This window comes from Phyllostomus hastatus, unplaced genomic scaffold (assembly GCF_019186645.2).
Source record: "Phyllostomus hastatus isolate PE091 unplaced genomic scaffold, TTU_PhHast_1.1 phas_scaffold_60, whole genome shotgun sequence".
Taxonomy (NCBI): domain Eukaryota; kingdom Metazoa; phylum Chordata; class Mammalia; order Chiroptera; family Phyllostomidae; genus Phyllostomus; species Phyllostomus hastatus.
Genome location: NW_025334038.1, coordinates 1,975,717 through 1,988,934, shown reverse-complemented (window position 1 = coordinate 1,988,934; position 13,218 = coordinate 1,975,717). Strand labels below are relative to the sequence as shown.

Here is a 13,218-nt window from a genome sequence, read left to right as displayed (position 1 = left end):
TTTTAGGTACCTTCAACATCCAAGTTCACACCCCTGTGGATTGTGCCAGTAAGTTGATATTTATAATTTTTCTATTGGTTACCCTTTCAGAGTAAGGCCTAAAGGATTACCAGGCTCTTGTATTTCTTTAAAAACAAGGGGTTGTTACCAAAGTTCTCTTAACTGATTTAATGGCTCCAAACTAGTGATTTAACTTTTCTGTTCGTAAATGCTTACAGATGATGACAAAAGTAGAAACAAAAATCTGAAGGGAAGAATGGTTAAAGACAAACCACAACAATCATGATCATCAATATTATCTTCCTTATTACCATGCTCATTAGGGGAAATGACAGATGTCACACTGAAGTGCTGACCCTTGGATAAGTATTGTCACCTCTACTCACACATGTTGTATGTCTCCTCAGCAGTGTGGTGTCCTTTCTAATGGACTCACAGGAAATGGACCATCCTTGATGGAGAGTGAGGGACATGGTAATAGAGATGGAATCTCACTGATCTCTCCCCCAGCACCATTCTTGGTGGATGCTGTTACCAGGTGAGGAAATTTTCTTTTTCCTTAAGTGTATTTTATTGATTATGCTTTACAGTTTTCCCAATTTTCCCTCTTCTTTCCTCATCTGCCCTGTATCCCTTAACCCCCCAGCATCCCTCCTCCCCTTAGTTCATGTCCATGGGTTGTACATATAAGTTCTTTGAACTCTCTCTTTCCTATACCATTTTTGATCTCTCCCCATCTATATCATACCTAACAATTATGCTTCTTATTCCCTGTACCTTTTCCCTCCATTCCTTCCCTCCCCCTCCCCACTGAAAACCCTCCATGTGATGTCCGTTTCTCTGATTCTGTTCCTGTTTTAGTTGTTTGCTTAGTTTTTGTTTTCATTGTTTTTCTTTTTTTTTAAGTTCAGTTGTTGATAATTGTGATTTGTTGTCATTTTACCATTCAAGTTTTTGATCTTCTTCAATTTCTTAGATAAGTTCCTTTAACATTTCATGTAATAATGGCTTGGTGATGATGAACTCCTTTAACTTGATCTTATCTGGGAAGCATTTTATCTGCCCTTCCATTCTAAATGATAGCTTTGCTGGATAGAGTAAATCTTGGATGTAGTTCCTTGCCTTTCGTCACTTGGTGTACTTCTTTCCAGCCCCTTCTTGCCTGCAAGGTTTCTTTTGAGAAGTAGGCTGATAGTCTTATGGACAGTCCCTTGTAAGTAACTGTCTCCTTTATTCTCACTGCTTTTAAGATTCTCTCTTTATCTTTAATCTTGAGTAACTTAATGATGATGTTCCTTGGTGTGTTCCTCTTTGGGTCCAACTTCTTTGAGACTCTCTGGGCTTCCTGGGCTTCCTGGAAGTCTGTTTCCTTTGCCAGACTGGGGAATTTTTTCTTCATTATTTGTTCAAATAAGTTTTCAATTTCTTGTTATTGTTTTTCTCCTTCTGGCACCCCTATAATTCAGATATTGGAATATTCAAACTTGTCCTAGAGGTTCCTAAGCTTCTCTTCATTTTTTTGAATTCTTGTTTCTTCATTGTGTTCCAGTTGGATGTTTATTTCTTCCTTTTGTTCCAAATCATTGATATGAGTCCTGGTTTCCTTCCTGTCACTTTTGGTTCCCTGAATATTTTGCTCTATTCACTTTGAGTATCCTTCATTTGTTCTTTCATTTTGCCACCAAGTTCAAACAGTTCTGTGAGCATATCAGTTATCTGAGCATACTGATTACCAGGGCTTTGAACTCTCCATCAGATAGGTTGGCTATCTCCTCATCATTTAGCTCTCTTTCTGGAGTTTTGCTGTTTTTTCATTTGGGCCCTATTTCTTTGTCTCAGCACACCTGTTAAATTGTAAGGGGGCAGGGCCTTAGGTATTCACCAAGGCAGGGTGATCCTCCTTACTGCGCTGTGCTGTGGCGCTGTCTGTGGGGGAGGCACCAGAGAGGAAACAATGACACTTCACTTTCTCTACTCTAGCCCCACTTTCCAGTGAACCCTTGTGTGAGACTGGGAATTTCTCTCACTGTGGCAACCCCTGCCATAGTCCACAGTCAGCTCTCAGTCTCAGTTTCCCGTTCAGCTAGCCCTGGCCCTGAGGTCTGTCACCTTGCTGCCAGTTCTCTCCGTCCGCCTATCTTACCAGTCTGGTTGGTCTGGTTGACTGTTTCTCTAATTCCTTGATTGTTGGAGTTCCATGCAATTTGATTTTCTGGCACTTCTGGTTGTTTATTGATTTTAGATTGGTTGTTATCCTGCTTTTGGTTGTGTGAGGAATTGAAGGGCTTCTACCTATACCTCCATCTTGGCCGGACCTCAGGAAATTTTCTCAACTGCAGTTTGTAGATATTTGTTAGTAGGAAAAATAAAATGAAATATATTTAATGAAATAATGTCAACTCTTTTTTAATTCAACCTAATTGAAACTGGATAACTCTTTTTCTCTATTACTAGAATAGTTTTCTTTTTTCTTGTCAGTAACAATTTTCTACAAAATTATCAAGTAGACCTTATTATGGTTTTTTAATGAAGTCTTTTTTTTAAAGATATTATTTATTTACTTTTAGAGAGGGGAAGGGAGGGAGACATAGAGGGAAAGAAACATCAATGTGTGGTTGCCTCTTGTGTGCCCCCATGTGCCCTGCCTGGGAGTGGAACCAGCGACCCTTTGGTTTGCAGGCCAGCACTCAATCCACTGAACCATACCAGCCAGGGCTAATGAAGTCTCTGTTAGATAAAAATGTTACAGTTCTATCTTTTAGAATTTATATTTCTTTTTTAATTGATTTGTATTTTCCTTTCATTCTTTACTATTATGTTATCTGTCAATAAGTTGAAGAGGGACAGCTAAGGGTGAGGTAGGAGATTCCCAAGGTGAGGCTCTGAGATAGCCTTGACTGAAATCTGCTGCACACTCATTTCAACGTAGCATTTGCCACAAAGAAAAATTGGACTCAATGATCATCACAAAAGCTGTAATTGTGTTTTGGATAGGACAGTTGTCAGGGGAAGGGCCAAATCAAGAGATGTATACAGTAGGGAAGTGGGTGCTTGGTAGAGTGTTTCTGGCACTAACAATGTCTATTCCTTCAACTTGGTTATATGGGAGATATATTATATAACATATTATACTTGCATGTAAATTTTACAGTTTAAAAAATCTGAAAATAAAATTTATCAAATAAAAACAAACCAACAAACAAGTATTGGAGAGGTTGTGGAGAAAAGGGAACCCTAGTGCACTGTTGGTGGGAATGCAGACTGGTGCAGCCACTGTGGAAAACAGTATGGAATTTCCTCAGAAAACTAAAAATAGAACTGCCTTTTACCCAGCAATTCCACTGCTGGGACTATACCCTAAGAACCCTGAAACACCAATTCAAAAGAACCTATGCACCCCAATGCTCACAGCATCACAATTTACAATAGCCAAATGCTAGGCGCAACCTAAGTGCCCATCATAAAATGAATGGATAAAAAAAATATGGTACATTTACATGATGGAATACTATGCAGCAGAAAAGAAGAAGGAGCTCCTACCCTTCATCACAGCATGGATGGATCTGGAGAGCATTGTGCTAAGTGAAATGAACCAGGTGGTGAAGGACAAATACCATATGATCTCACCTTTAGCAGGAACCTAATCAACAAACCAAAAAGCAAAATATAACCAAAGACACTGAAATACAGGACAGGCTGACAGTGACCAGAGGGGAGAGAAGAGGGAATTTCAGGGGAGAATGGGAAGGTTTACAGGAACAAATTTAAAGGACACATGGACAAAAACTAGGGGGAAGGTGGTAATGGGAGGGAAATGGGGAGGGATGGGTGCATGGGCTGGAATGGGAGTAAAAGGGAGAAAACTGTACTTGAACAATGATTTTAAAAAAAAAGAAAATTTAAAAAAAGAAAGACAAATACCATATGATCTCACCTATAAGTGGAACCTAATCAACAAAACAAACAAGCAAGCAAAATATAACCAGAGACATTGAAATTAAGAACAAACTAACCAAAGGGGAGGAAGGAGGGCATCATGGGGAAAAAATGAGGAAGGGTTGTCAGGAACATGTATAAAGGACACATGGACAAAGCCAAAGGGGGATAGGATCAAGGGAGGGAAGTGGAGATGCTTGGGATCAGGGGAGTGGTGAGGGGGAAATGGAGACAGCTGACTTGAACAACAATTTTAAAAATGTGAAAAAAAAATAAACACTCCCCCTCTCCCACCTACTCATGTTAGTATGATTCTGGAGAATTCCCTCTGGAGGTACTGGGCCAGAGAGGCTCTGAATTTGGGTGTTGCTTTTTTAGAATAAGGCCCTGAACTGAAAACAAGAATATTAACTCAAAGTTCACACACTGAAAGGTGAGACATTCAACCTTCCTTCTTTCTTCAGATTCCAGAGTGTCTTTAGCTAAGTATAAATTTCTCAGATGAGAATTTAAGAGGAGTATTTTCTATAGAAACTGACCAACCAAAGAGAAAAGGCACACAGGCTGTTTGTGGATTTTCTGATGGAATTGCCGTGAAATCTGTCTAATAGCTCTACCTGGAGCTCTTGGTTTATCAGTTTTGCCAATATCAATAGTTTCCAAACAGCATCCCAGTGTATCCCTCTTAAATGTGACAGGAGCCAAAGATTATCAGATGTTTGAGGAAAGACCAAAACAGGTAAACTGAATGAAAAAGAAATGAGGAAATAAAAGTTCACAAAATGATAGTATTGTGATGGAAAAGATACTGCATCCATGCAACAGTAGTGGGAAATCTGAAAGAAAAGGAACAGAAACCAGAGTATTCTTAGAAATTATAAATCATGTTAAAAAGAAAATCCAAAAGTACATGGAAGATAAGATTGAAAAAATCAACCAAAAAGTAGAAAAAAATGAAAACTGTGAGAGAAAAGAAAATTGGAAGATTGGTCTAGGAAATCCAATGTATGAGTCATCAAAGATACAGAAGGAAGAACAGAATAAATGAAAATGAGAAAATTGTCAAAGAAAGGAATCAAGATTTCCTGTACAAAAGTACTTGAGTTTTTAAACAGGCCTACTGAGTACCCAGCACCGAGAATAAAAACATTTAGACCAAGGAACATCATAAAATTTCAGAATGTCAAAGTTAAGACAGAATATAAGTTTTCCGAAGTTGGGGAAGAGTACCATACAAAGACTAGGAAATCAGAAAGACAGCAGACTTAACTGAAGGCTAAAAGACAATGGAGCAATGCCTTCAGAATTCTCTAAGAAAATCATTTTTCACCTAGAGTTTTATATCTAAACTACCAATGAAACATGAGATGAGAATAAATAGAGTTTCTCTATAAAATATATACTTCTCATGCGGTCTTCCTCTAGAAGCTATTTATTAGAGCACGTATTCGATCAGGACAAGGTGATTATCCAAGAAAGAAGATGACATGGGCCCCAGGAATAGGCGGCTGCCACCTTGAATATTAACATGATCAAAAATTTTCATAAACTACTGAAAAGATAAGCATAAAAGATTGTGGGGCTGATGAGTGGGGTATAAGAATGTTAAGCTTTCATAATCTCTAGTAGGAAGTCATTGTAAAAACATGTCTCTTAGCACAGTTAGGACCTTTGCTAGTTGTGCATAAGGATTACATGTGGGGCTTATTAAAACACAGGTTCCTAGGCCCACCCTCAGACTCTTTGACTCAGGATATCTGGGGTGGTGTCTGAGAATCTGCATTTATAACAAATTCCAGGGACTATACTTAGAGAACCTGAGAGATACAGAAAAGTAAAAGAAGAATGCCAGAAAAAAAAATCAGTTGAAAGTGTTTGCCTCTAAGTAGTAGGAACGGAGAGAGTGATATAAGTGACTGCCACTTCCTTTTGCTATTTTAAACGACAATTGACCCTTGAACAACATGTGTTTGAATTGCACCAGTCTACTTATGTGCAGATTTTTAAAATAAATACATTGTCAACCAACCATATTCCTGAGTTTCACATGCACAGATTCAACCAACTGCAGATGGTAAACAGCATTTTCCTTCTGTAGAAAACCCACAGATGCATAGTGCCAAGTCTATGAATTGTTCTATAGTATTTCATATAAAGGACTTGAGCATCTGTGGATTTTTGGTGTCCACGGGGGTCCTGGAACCAATCCCCCATGGATACTGAGAGGCTATAGTAAAGTTTTTGGGTGAGTCACAAGTTATATAGATTTTCAACTGCATGGGGATTGGCACCTCTAACCCCTGCATTGTTCAAGGGTCAACTATATGTCTGTCCTTTGTACCGTATGATTTGATATTAAGTTTTTTTTTGTTACATCCTTGCACCTAAATTCATGCTCTTCACTTACAGCGGAGACTCTTGGGCCCTCATGCAAAGCCCATATACTTTTGTTATCTCATAGTTCTAACAAAAGATATTAACTGGTATAGGGACAGAGACACAGCCATCTGAGACGTAAAGAAGCACAGAACAGCACACTTGGTATTTCGTGAGCAGGTTGCTGCCATGCTCAGCACAGTGCTGTTCTTGATATTTGTAAGAATTCTGACTCATTAAGAACTGATTGAGTGTCTGTTTGGTATATTTTATTCAAGCAAGTAAGGGAAATTCATATCTTTAAATTTTATTTCAAGATGAAATATGCATCAGTTATGTAGAAAAAATCCCTTCTGTGGAATACCTCACTCCTAAATTAGGTATTACAACATAGTCATTTAGGTTTCTAATTTACTCTCATCATGTTGTATGTGGCACTTGGGAAGAAGTGCATGTTATTTCTATCTCAAATGGTTTAATTGAATAACTCATTCTCTTCTTTCAGCTCTGCTCCAACTTTGGCCGAAGAACCCATCCTGAAGCAGAAGTGTTTACTGACAACTGAGCTCTAAGGGATTGCCTCCTCCTTTCCTGGAGGAGGACTGTTTAGCTGGAAGTAACTGGAATGTTTAGCTCCCTCCAGCAGTTTCTCCAGAAATCAATTTCTGCTTAACGTATTGGATTCAGGAGGTTGCCCTTTACTTGTCTTGTAAAAAAAAAGTTTGCCTAGATTTGACTTCAGTTCCATAAAAGAAACAGCTACATTTTGTCCAACTGAAACGGTTTAATTACACTGCATATTTTCCCAAATGAGAATATCTGCTCTTTTGCTTTCTTTAATTTTATGGACGTTTTCAATTCCTGAAACAAGGGAATTACTTTCCCTGAGGTTTTCCCTCAAACTCTTGGCTCCATCTAGTGGTTGTAATTGTTCATAATGCCTCTGTAACACGGCAGTCTCTGGTGGTCAGTTCTTTCTGGGTGAGAGTCCTTAACCTGATGGAAAAATTGCACTTTTCTGTGCATTAACTGGAAATAAAGAATTTAGGAAGTTAATGAGGACATTATATGGGTAGATGAAGTGTTAGGTTTTCTTTTTTTTTTACAATTATCACAATATTAAAAAGAAATTTAGAATACTAGAGGGTATTCAAATGTTGCCCATACTTTTGAATTCTTACTGGATTGGCTTTTTTAGTACTCCCAGTTTACATCAAGGTAAGATATACCTTGAGAAGAGCTACAGAGCAATCAATTGCCTGTCAGTTTTAGCTCTGCCTTCCTGCAGAAAGCACTGTTGTGCACAACACACATTTTCTCTAACTGTTCAGCCCAGAGGGGTAGAGTAGGCTAAGGAAACCCTGAGACATCAACCTTCAGGCCCCCATACCTCTTCCTGAGCCAGGTGGGGAGTGCAGCCTTCACAGACAGGTAATGGAGGAGCAGCACAGCTCTCCCTGGGCTGTCACTGCTCCATCCAGGTGCTTCTTGGGACATAAGCCCCATTTCCTTTTAATATAAACTGCATAAATTTAGAAATTACAAACTGAAGAAAGCGAAACAAAACATACCAGGACAGAAATAGGGAATCAGGGTGTGGGGGGATTTTGTTTCTTGAACACATACCATGTCTAAAGTATACACTACATACTGAACTCACATCCCACATTAGGAACTTTATGTTAGTTTTTAAAAAGTCCTCTAGAATTTCCTCATCACTTTTGGTCTGCACAAAACAATTCTGGATGTGAAAGTGGTGCATGCCCATTATAGAAAATAGAGAAAAGTGTAAAAATAACCACATAAAATTGCAACACCCAAAAAAACACTGTTTAGCTTTAAATCTTAGAATACATAATGCAAATCTCAGTTGCTGTTGGGAATGGGATGATGTGGAAACCATGTTGGTAAAGTCATTGTTAATCCTGGTTGTCAAGGACTGATGTTAAACTATACCTCCTGGAATTTGTTTTTTAGTTTTCTGCCCTGTGATATATGTGTAATTAAGTGCTAATTTGTGCTGCTCGGCCTAAAAGAACTTTCAGTTTATGATATTTAAAACTCATGGTTTGGACTTTCCTGAGCTATTCATGTGCTCAGGCAAGCACATGGCAGCATCTGACTGGAAAGCTCAGGAATTTTAATCTGTGCTGTTTCCCAGGGAGCTGTAGAGACTGGAAACCACTTTTTCACAAAGCATTTTTGCTGAAGAGAAGAAAGTTGGCACTCCTTGCTGGCTGCCTCCCCTTAGCCATTATGCCAAGCTTGTGAATTTCATTGGTAGAGCTCTTGTCAATTCCTCATTGTAAACAAATTTTCTCGCAGCTGTAAGTGACACTTAGAATGAGGGGCTTGACCCAGGACATACTGGACTGTACATCAAATTTTCAGTGTGCTGGCAACCCTGGATGTACTGAAAGGTTTAAATTGTACTTTTAACTACAGAACGACCTAAGGCATTACTAACTTGGAAGGCCTAAATTTTCTATCCAATGTATAAAGTAAGACCATCCTCATTTTAGACTTTTTAAAATTTAGGAATTAAATTGTTGGAAGTATTCTATGACCTTTGTGTCTTTAGGTACCTGTATTCTTGTCAGGCCAAATATATAGGGACTTTCTTAGAATTCATGTGAATCTCAAGCTAAAAGGAAATTTTATCTCATGCCCTGATATGAAGTGGTAAACACAGAAGTGAACATGTGAATGAGGAATTAGCTCTGACAGATCAGCTCTACCTTTCCTGTCATATCTGCTGTTCCTGTCATCCCAGACCTGCTGTGAATCTCATCTTGTTCTGCTTACTGGAGAATGGAGGGAGGGAGGGGAAGGCTGGGGATATCTGTGAATGTGTCAGGTAGGGGAGGGGAGAAGTCTGTCTCTGAGGAGAGGGAAGCACAAGGGCATCAGTACAGGATGCTAGCAGAGGAAGTGTTGAGATAATGCCGGCTAAGAAGGCAGGCTGGTTACACTGAAGTGGGAAGGACAGCTGTGGTGGCCCTACAGGCTGGTGACCTTCCGGGCATAGTACCTCATTCCAAAAGGTTACAACCCACTGAACATCTATATCACCTGATGAACTAAATAAAGGTCTGATCCTCAGATGAAGGAAATAGCCCTATTTACTGTTCAAAATGACTGTGAGTTGGGCAGGAAGTTTTTCTGTATCTAGATGAGGTTCTCATTCAATAGCACAATATACGTAGGTAAAAAGAAATAATGGCAACGTTTAATTCAGTCAGGAGTAATGAGAACATCTTTGACAAGAGCAAGAACAATAGCTTGCTTGAACACTCCAGCTAGAAAGCTGTTCTCATTCCTCCAGTGGAAGGCAGCTTGGAGGTGATTTTTAGCTGAGGCAGCAGACCCAAATCACACAAAGCTGCTTTAGCCACAGACTCAACTACTCTATGGTTACTTTCTTCCCAATTTTCTAGTACTGGTAACTGATTAAGAATAACAGTGTGACTCTGGTAACTCATTAAGAATAAATAACCTGTGACTAGGAGTGGATTTTAGGCAGGTGCTTAGAAAGTGGTGGTACTTTTGTTCTCTTGCCATTGTTTTGTTGATCTGTGAGGTGTTGCTGTCACTGCTTTCTAATGGTTTGCTGAGTGCACTGCCCTGGGAACACTTACCGTGTGCCCTGCCACAGCCAGCCCGGCAGAGCAGGAAGGACATGAACCGCAAAGCAGCCCACTCTCCAGCCCTGGCAGGGGGGGGGGGCAAGAGTTGGCCTGGTGGTGTAATTGGTAGGTTTCGGCTTTCTGCCCTAGACTCTTCTTCAGAACTCAAAAAAGAGAGGATCCTGTTTCTTATTAATTGTTGGGAGTATCGCCTTTGTGCACAAAGGAGGGCTGGCCGCTCTTTCATTCCTGCCTTCCTGGAAACTACTAAACAAGAAATGATTAGGTTCCTGTGATCTTGATAAATTTAGGCTGGCAGTTTTCCTGAAATGTTTGTTGTTTTAAGAAAAATTCTTTTTAGAAATACAATATTCCTTGCAGTCTGCTAATTTTTTGTCGTCTTTTGCACCATCCCAGATGTTCTATGGACAATTCAGGATGAAAGCCCTGGGTGGTGGCTGCATCATGACTGCTTATCTTTGTGTGCTTCTCGGTTCTGACTAAAACAGCCCCTCTGGCTTCTCTCTTAGATGAACCCCAGGATGAAAGTGCAAGTGTCACCCCAGGAATTTTGTTGGAGCAGAAGTATTCGGCAATCACTTACAAATCTTTGATATTTTTCTATAGGTAAGGACCTTGAGTAACAAAGTTCTTGTCTTCCCATTTAGAGCAAGGATCAGGGAACATTCTTCAGAAAGCAGGGGTAGTTAACATTTTACAGTTCACTCTGCTCTGGTGCAGAAGTAGCTGAAGCAACAGAAAATGCCTGAGCATGACTGACTTCCAGAGACATTTCATTTACAAAAATAGGTGCTGATTCCTGATCTCAAGCTTTGTAGGTTGGTAGAGTGGCTCCCTGGGAGTCAGGGAGTTATTCAAATACATTCTTTAGCATCATCTGCCTCTTGGGGCACCTGACATTTCTAGATGCTGGGTCTTCCCTCACATGTGGACAAGATGTAGTCATGGGCCTCCAGCTCTGAGGGTCTTTGTGAGGAGTCACTAGTTTCTCATTCATCTTGCCCTTAGCCTTTTAATTGCTTAGAAAGCTGGAATCTTCTATACACTAAATAATATTTCTATATAATTTGTCCTTTTCCTCCTCTCAAAACTTAAAACACTCTGGTTCTTGAATGACCAGAAGAAAGTTAGAAGCTTTTCATACTCTTAGCCAGGATAAGGAAATTTGTTAGGATTATACAAACATACCCTGAGCTGGACTCCACTGTGCTAACATTTTGGTAGAGCTGTGACTGTTTCTAGTTCTAAGACAGAGGATCATTGGTCCCTTTATCACATTGCTTGAGACAATTAATCAGTCACTTCCCAGGATTTCTTTTACCCGAGAGGCATCTTAGCACAGATCCTTGGCTCTTTTTATCTTCATATCTGAATAGGAGAAACAGTGATTAGGACCTCACTAACCATTTTGGGTTTACTTTTTATATGTGTAAAGCTTTGCAGTAGCTTTTAAAGTGTAATTTATTTTTACATCAAGTGTACTATTCACTCATGGTGTCCACAGATTTATGTATTAGAAGCACTGCACTGAACTGTGAGTTTGTATGCTAGAGTTATAACTGTAGCTGTGTACACAATAAAGCTTTTGTGAAACACATTTTTATGAGCCATCTCTGTTTCTTGGAAGTGTAATACTGACACATTGGCCATTTCTCTTAATAGAACTGTTAGGTCAAAGTTGCTATTAATAGGAAGATAGATGAAGGAGTGAACAGAAGTAGCACCACAGTTTGGGGTGTTCATTTTAGTATGCTTGGTGTGAACTTGGGAGTATAAGCTCAGATGCTTATACTCCCAAGTATAAACTCTCAAATGAGTTTAAGGACCTCATTGGTTATACACAGCGTATCCTGGAGGTCACAGTGGTCATTCCCAGGAGCAGCCTGGAACAGTAGAAACATAGCTCTACAACTTAATAGCCCTGAGACTAGATCAGTGTGTAACAAAGCTATACCTCTGTTGCTTTTCTGAAGTGATCCATTCAGAGTGTGGCACAATGTCTGCCCCCTCCCTGCCCACCCTCAGGCTTCTCCAGGTGTGCGTGGCACCATCCCAGTGAGGACAGTGCTGCTTGGTTTTTTTTTCAGGACTTGTGCTGGGCAAAGTCAGATATCACTATGGGGTGTCAGCCAGGCTCATGAGAAAGTCTCATCTTTCCCCTATCCCCCCCTCTCTCTGCCTGGAAGGCAGACAGCACTGGGCCTTGGAAACCAAGGAGCTTTTCTTAGGGAAAGGTATGCAGGGAGAAGCAGGAACCTGGGCTCAGTCACCTGTGCTAGGAGCTCTCCTAAATGGGATTTTCTTGGCAATAACCAAACAAAACCATTTTGCTTAAATTGGTTATTTGTCAAGACTTGACAAATGTCAAGATGTAAGATGGCAGTGTAGGTAAACACGGCTCGCTTCCTTGCACAACCACATCAAAATTACAACTAAACTATAGAACAATCATCATTCAGAACCATCAGAAGTTGAGCTGAATGGAATTAAAGAGTAAACTACACTGTGACTGGTAGCAGGGGCAGAGACACAGAACAGGCTGATCTTACACCCACATGAGGCAGGTAAGAATGGGGTGGGACATGTAGGAGTGAAGGGTCTCAGCCTAGGGTTCTGGTGCCAGGAAGAGAAGTTGCTATAACTTCTGGCTGTAAAAACCAGTGAGGACTGACGCTGTGGAAGACAAACTGCTGGACTTCTGGCAATTCCTCTTAAAGGACCCGTGCACAGGCTTACCCTGACTCACTCCCTCTGAGCTCCAGTGTGGGGGCAGCAGATTGAAAGGCGTCAGAGACATACAGGGAGGAACTGAAGTTTCTGGCATCAGTGCAAGAGCTGGAGGAGCAGCTTTCTCCTAGACAAAAGTGCTGACAAAGCCACTGTTCCTGTTCTGAGCCCTCTCCCCATAGAATTGCAGAGCCAGCAGGCAGGTGCCATATCTGAGACTCCATCAACTTTCCCATGTGAATGGTTTGTCTCGACCCATGTTTCAGATTTTCATAAAATTCTCTTGTTTGAGGGGCAGCTCTCAATAAGTTGCTCCAGTCTCAGCACTAGCAGCAGCTGGCCTTGGTTCACAGCTTAGCTTCACCCAGGCACCTCCAAGCCCAGCACAAGTAGCAGCCATCTGCAGATTACTTTGCAGCTTACACTGTGTGAACCCAGACAGAATACAAGCCATGGCTGATCTTGGATGTGCCAATAATAATCAAGGCTCAACTACAACAGGAGCATGTACACAGCCCACACAGTGGGCACA

The 13,218-nt window shown here is 40.5% G+C and overlaps 1 protein-coding gene across 3 annotated transcripts in view; it reads left to right on the top strand.

The window, feature by feature from the left end:
* Positions 1-11,536, top strand: part of EPB41L5 (erythrocyte membrane protein band 4.1 like 5) — a 175,142-nt gene extending 163,606 nt beyond the window's left edge. For 2 of the 3 annotated variants that reach the window (XM_045825863.1, XM_045825861.1), the window contains 3 exons: positions 7-48; positions 408-538; positions 6,818-11,536. In XM_045825863.1, the coding sequence (XP_045681819.1) occupies positions 7-48; positions 408-538; positions 6,818-6,884 (240 nt within the window). In that variant the 3' untranslated portion in view covers positions 6,885-11,536. The remainder of the gene's footprint in view (positions 1-6; positions 49-407; positions 539-6,817) is intronic. The other variant, XM_045825862.1, reaches the window with a different exon arrangement.
* The last annotated feature ends 1,682 nt before the right edge of the window (positions 11,537-13,218 follow it).